This window comes from Athene cunicularia, assembly GCF_003259725.1.
Source record: "Athene cunicularia isolate RWA chromosome Z unlocalized genomic scaffold, athCun1 chrZ_part2, whole genome shotgun sequence".
In the NCBI taxonomy this organism is placed as follows: Eukaryota; Metazoa; Chordata; class Aves; order Strigiformes; family Strigidae; genus Athene; species Athene cunicularia.
The window spans coordinates 10,896,906-10,903,543 of record NW_020799143.1 but is presented as its reverse complement, the minus strand read 5'-3'; the positions used below and the strand labels follow the sequence as shown (position 1 = coordinate 10,903,543).

Below are 6,638 nucleotides of genomic sequence, written 5' to 3'. Positions count from 1 at the left end.
AACAGGTATCAACTGAGCATCAAAGTGAGTGACAACATAGGTCTGTTTGAAGCATGTTAGAAAAATGGTGCAATATTAATCTTCATCAATATTTCACGTGGCTTATGTTCATAGTCCAATGCTATTACATAAACATATGCTGAACTTAAGACACTGTCACCACAGAAGAGTCACCCTTAACAACTTACGTAAGTTACAGTTGTGGTAGGTTGACTCCAACTAGCAGATAAGCGCCCATCCTGTCACTTCCTGCCTTCTCCCATCAGGGTGGGGGGAAAAAATTGGAGAGATGAGCAAGAAAAAAAACATGGATTAGGATAAAGAGAGATTAGTAAGTGAAGAAAAAAGGGGAAAATAACCCCAAACCAAGTGAGTGATGCAGAGGCAATCACTCATCACACTGCACCAGCAGACTGATGCCCACACAGTCTGTGCACAAAGCTACTTTGGAATAACTTCCCCTCAGTTTTTATTGCTGTGCATGATGTTATGGCATGGAATATTCATTTGGTTCAGCTGTTCCAGATCTGCGTCTCACAACCTTTTGCCCACCCCCAGCCTACTTGCTGGGGGGCATTGTGAGAAATTGAGAACTCAGTGCTGTGCAAACACGGTTCAGCTGAAATATTAGTGTGTTATCAATACTGTTTTCATCACAGATCCAAACATAGCACTGTACGGACTAATATAATGAAAATTAACTCTGTCTAATTCAGATAGTACACTGATTTAAGTTTCAGTTCAGAATGTGTTTCACTTAACCTGCTTATACACAAGACCAAGAGACATGTCTTTTTAACATTTTTTTAAATGGTTTACAGTCCTGATTGAAAGTGGCAACTGTATTTGTCCAAAATAGTTTAATTTTCCCAGTGCATTTGATGTAATGCCACAAAGCATCTTTATTAAAGTACTCAGAAGGCACAAAATTAACAGGACACATATTAGAAAGATTAAAAACTTAATATGAAACAATGATAAAGAGAAAAAAATAATTAGTAGAAGATAGGAAAATGGATTTTTATTACTCACACGCTTCACATTTCAAATGTGTTCAGAGCAAAATAGATCCATATTTTATGCACAGTGAAATTCTGGTTGTCTCTTTTAGATTCTGTTCACACTAATTCTTTTCTCTTTGTGCTTCTTATCTATACACAGGTTATTGACCTTGGTTTTGTTTCTAAATGCATTAGGGAATTTTTTCAAAACTATGGAATATTTAGTAAATGTGAATAGAAACTTGCTGGGTTTGTTTATTTGAATATTGTTCTTATTTAGTAGCACTACTAACAAAACTTGGAAAAATTATTAAACAGTGACAAACACAGACTAATATTTATATGGCACAATAAAAGATACTAATATGTATCTTTTTTTTTTTTTTTTTTTTCCCGTGCTTCCAGTATAGCTTATAGTTTCAGAAAGTTAAAAAAACACCTAGTTCTGACAAATTTATCTGAAAGGGCAGGTAGTTAGGATTGCTATTATGCAGACACATTTGTTTGTCTTCTTAGATATGCCAGCATGTTTTATCAAAGAACAGTCCTGACTCTTATGAGACCTTGCTCTTAAGTACAGGCTATGAACTCAAATCTTTGCACCACCTGTGAAACTGGAAAACCTAGTGTTATCCAGGACAGTCTAATGAAGCTTTCAGCATGCCAGAGAAAACTGATGACATTCAATTTCCTAAGGCCCAAAAGTCTGGCAGTCTAGCTGAAGGAGACTTGTATCAGGGACTGAGAATACACACACAAAAAAATCCTGGGAGTAAGAACATGCTGATAAGAACATTTATCATCTTTTGGAGCAAGCATTTGGTAAAATTTGTAAATCTTTGAAAACAGAAGCTTCTGAGACTTTTAAATTAGGAAAAGGTGGGTTTTATTTTTATTTTTTCTGCCAAAAAGTACAGTAAAAATATTTCTCATTACTAAAATGAAAAATCTGAATTTTTTCAACCTTTCTCAAGAGATAATGAATATTTTCTAATTGGATGTACATAATTCTACCAACACTGAGTAGTTTTATTGAGCTAGCTCAAGGACAGTCATGTCTTCAAAGCACAAAAGCATTAGTATTATTCAGAGAATGTGTTGGAGGAGCTTTTAGTGAATTTTGGGGTTTTATAATATCTCTTACTTCTTCTGGCTTAAGCTTTATAAATAGTTGGGTTTTTTCCCCTGGAAATGGGAGGGGAGGCAACTGGAGGCGACAGAAGGCGAGAGTGGGACAAGACTCAAGGGAGACCTTCCAGTAGTTAAAGGGAAAAGATGAGAAAGGACTTTTTATCATGGAGTGTACTGATAGGATGAGAGGTAATGCTTTTAAACTGAAAGCAAGTAGGACCAGACTGGATATAAGAAGAAATTCTTTACCGTGAGGGTGGTGAGACACTGGAGCAGGTTGTCCAAAGAAGCTGTGGATGCCTCCTCCTTGGAAGTTTTCAAGGCCAGATTGGATGGGGCTTTCAGCAACCCAATCAGGTTGAAGGTGTCTCTGACCAAAATAAGGGAATTAGAACACACTGATCTTTAAAGGTCCATTCCAACCCAAACAATTCTATGAAATTAATGCCTGATGCATTTGAAGAATTAAACTTCAAATAAACACCAAACAAACAAATAAGCAAAATAAATGGACTTTATGACACATGAAAGAAGTACTTAAGGAAATGTCACATCCTGCTCAGACGAGGGGGACAAGTGACTCAGATTCACAAATCCCCAATTGGAGCTGACAACAAGTCTCCAAGTTCAATATACACAGCATAGGAATCTGTATAAATATATACTGGTTCTGTAGTTTCAGCTTCTTTAACAATCACTCTCCATACCGCTGTTAACTCTCCCACCTGAGCACTTCCCTCACCCTCTGTTATGATTCAGTCCCCCGAGTCAACATGCAGTGCTACTGCTCGGTACTTCCATACCTTCCCCTCACTTCTAGAAGATGCATCAGTGAACCATATATTTTTTAGGTGGGTTTCAAATGGGCGAGCAGGTTTTATGGATGAAGGAAGGTATTCAGAGTAGTCAGAGGGTGGATCTTGTATTTTGAGCACTTTGGGTGCCCCCTCCTCTATATGGTGCATGTGGCAATAATGATTTAATTATGCATACCATTTCCTCACCGTCTCTCCCTGAGCAACCCCCACAGGAGGGGGAGTTCCAGCCAATACTGGTTTCAGGACCTTAAAGTGTCCTCATAGAATGATTGGTTGATGCCTCTATTTTTTTCAGCTTCCTGCAAAGCTAGGCTAACCACAAAAAGACCCTGCTCCCAGATTGAGTAATGTTTTTCTGCATCTTTGAAACCGTGCGAATAAAACCCTATAGGGCAGCTTGTACCCTCTGGCCCACGTTGCCATATATGTATGGATAGTCCATGAATTGCAAAACCCCATTCAATTTGGAATGCATATGTTGGATGTATGGGCCCTAAGGCCTGATATACTCCGGCCTCAAAGATTAATAGCTTCAAGGCTTCTTCATGGACTGGAGTCCATACAAAGGACGAGCTACGATGGAAAAATCAGGGATATGTTTCCTCCAAAATACCAGCAAACCTAAGGCATGTTGCAGCTCCTTCTTATTTGCAGAGCTCTTTACTTCTTCCAGGGCAGTTAAAGTTTCCGGGGAAATACACACTGTTCCTCCCCGCCACCAAATACCCAGGACCTTTACCTCGGAGGATGCGAGTTGTACCTTTTTGGCTGGAATTTGGAACCCTAAATTTTCTAGGTGGGAGATTATCTCTTTCTCGGTCCATCCCACTACAGCAGAATCAGAGCCACCAATCAGAACATCGTCAATATATTGATATATCTTGACCCCTTCTCTTGGAGGGATTTGAGCAAGTTCTTGTGCTAGTGCATAATGAGCAATGGTCGGCGAATGGCAGTATCCCTGGGGGAGACGTGTAAAAGTAAATTGCACGCCTTCCCATGTAAAAGCAAAGCGGTCTCTGTCTGCCTCCTGTATGGTGACCATAAAGAACATATCTTTTACATCAATAGTTGCTAAAATCTGGTGGGCTTGTTCCTGTATGGTTGCAATCAGTTCAGCTATGTTAGGTACTGCAGCTGTTAGAGGATCTGTGTTGGCATTTAATCGCCGATAATCAATTGTCAGTCGCCACTTTCCGTTAGGTTTACGGACTGGCCACCCTGGGGAATTATAGGGTGAGTGAGTTGGGATGATTATCACTCGTTCCCACAGCTCTGCTATTACTGGAGTGATCCCATCCCTGGCACCCAATTGTAGAGCGTAAGGTTTCACATTAACAATTTTAGAAGGAGTAAGCACAGGTGCCTGCTGTAAAAGTTTTATAGAGGCAGTTTGAGACCCAAATTTCCATTCCCTTCCTTTAGAATCCACCCAGGCTTGTCCCTTCAATAGGTCAAGTCCCAGGATATTTGTGGGGAAATTACCCAGAATCATAATAGTTTCTGTTGCAGTTTCAGTCCCGGGTAACCAGCATTTCATCCGAGCAGTCAGCTGTGGCTTAGAGTCCCTGAAAACATCTGTAACCCAAATTTGCTTTTTATCAGCAATTATGCCATTTCGCTTGGCAACCTCAGTTTGGAGTGCTGAGATCTGAGCACCCGTATCTACTAGAAATGTAACTGGAGTTTTAAAGAGGCCGAGCGGAAAAGTAATCAACAAGTCTTCTTTAGTATTCTCTGTGAGCCTCCTTAAGTGGACCCACCTGCCACCCCCCAGCTCACTTACTAGGGATGGCATGTCCAGTTTCCCGACCCTAAATTAATCAAGTCCTCTTCAGGGGCAGTTGGTGTTTGAGAAGCAATTGCCACCATCTTGTTAGTTTTCAGTTCTGTCCCTCCCTTCGCCTGAATGTTCTGCTCAGATGCGGGGGGAGGGCAGCTTTCTTTTGTCTTTCCAGGCCTGAATGAGCTTTTCTAAAACTGTAGTAGGCAGACCATCCATTAACTCTCAGGGAATCCCCTGTCTTGTTCCCTTAGTCCACAAGAGGTTTCTCTTTGCTCTTAAAACCTGTGGAGGGGAAGGAGATGGATTTTCCTGCTGTTCCACTCTGAGTACCAATGGCTTGGGTTTGCACGTCCCCCTGGTAAGGCCCATTCTCCGGCCATAATTTATTAAGTCCTGAGCTATCTGTCCCCAAGTCATGGGCTCTCCCCTTTCCCATCTCTCCCTCTGTGGGGTTAATGCAATCCACAAACTATCTTGTAATTGTACTGCATGTGATTTCAAAGAGTCCAGCAAGCCCCGAATCAGGGGAGACGTTTGATTGGGATTAGCAATTAATAGCATCGGGGAAGGCTGCTGCGGAACCAAACGCCTGTCATGCATTAATTGGGGACAAGCAGCCTTCTGCAGACTTTCAGACAAATGATTCATGGTTGGGGTCTCAATACATACCGGATCCCCCCTTTCCAAGGTGTCCAGACTCCCAGCCCAATAAGCAGCTCATTGAGTTAACGACCACGGTTCTCTCTGGTCGTCAGTAACTAAGAAAAACCCTGGCCCCCAGTACCCTTGGGCCTCATCTTCTGATAACAAAATTCGGTTGTCACCAGTCAAAGATACCCTCCACACATATTCAGTCTCAGTTTCCTGAGCTTGTCTGGTGTATTTCTCCTGAATTGTTGCAAGCTCAGTTGCTGGGTACGGTGTAGTTCGAGTGGTGACCTGCGGAGCTCTTCCACCCTGACCCTCAGTGGTCTCTGTTTTAATTAATGGTCTTAAATTTTCCCCCTCATTTTCGGGGGGCTAATCTCTTGGCTTATCTCTAAATCCTTTGTTGGGTACAAGGGTCTGGCTGCGGATTTTGCCAGACTTGTAAATCCCTGGTCACTATCCGGAACAGAGCTAAGATCTGTCTGGTTGCAAGTTTCTTGTTCATTCCCCTCCTTTTCAGACCGTGAGATTTTTTCTTGGTACAAGGCATCTATTAGAGCCATGTGAAGTTACTGAGTGATGTTACGCTCATCAGCTAATTGACTTTTCAAAAATTCATTTTCCTTTTGCCAGAGTTTAGCTTTTTGTTCAGTAACTTTACATTCCTCAACCAATTGATCCTGGAGAGCTTTTACCAGATCTTGTAGGGATTCGATCATTTCCCTTTCTAATTGTTTCTTAACATGTTTATCTTTCTGGGCTGCAGTCAGTGCTGCCCCTAATACAGCACACACTACAGCTTTTCCTTTGCCTGGTCGCGAACCTTTCAATCCTGCAAGCACACTGATATAACTCGCCACTGCTTCTGGACTTTGCCAGTTATCGTGGGCCCAAACCTCTACTAAAGGAGGAGGACAAGCCTTATACTCCTTCAGCTTCTCAAAAATAGGGGAACAGTCAAGCACCGACATTTCCTGGCCAGTCATGGCTTGCAACTGCTCGAACCTCTCCTGGCTTAGAACTGAGAGGTAACTGCCCGATTCTCCCTGTCCTTATCGGATAGAGAATCAGTATCCCTCCGACCCTTTCCCAGCTTAGAGCTGAGGGGCCAATTCCCAGTTCTCCCTGTCCAAGTTTGTTGGATAGAGAATCACTATTTCACAAGACTTTCCAACACCAGAGGGGATCCTGCCGACTACTCCAATTTAATGTCACGTCCCGCTCAGACGAGGGGGACAAGTGACTCAGATTCAC

The 6,638-nt window shown here is 42.1% G+C and overlaps 1 protein-coding gene across 1 annotated transcript; it reads right to left on the bottom strand.

Annotated features, from left to right (window-relative positions):
• Positions 1-4,958: 4,958 nt before the first annotated feature.
• LOC113489951 lies at positions 4,959-6,355 on the bottom strand. Its single transcript, XM_026866033.1, is given in 2 exon segments — positions 4,959-5,741; positions 6,080-6,355. Coding segments are annotated over 2 exon segments (1,059 nt in total).
• Positions 6,356-6,638: the final 283 nt, after the last annotated feature.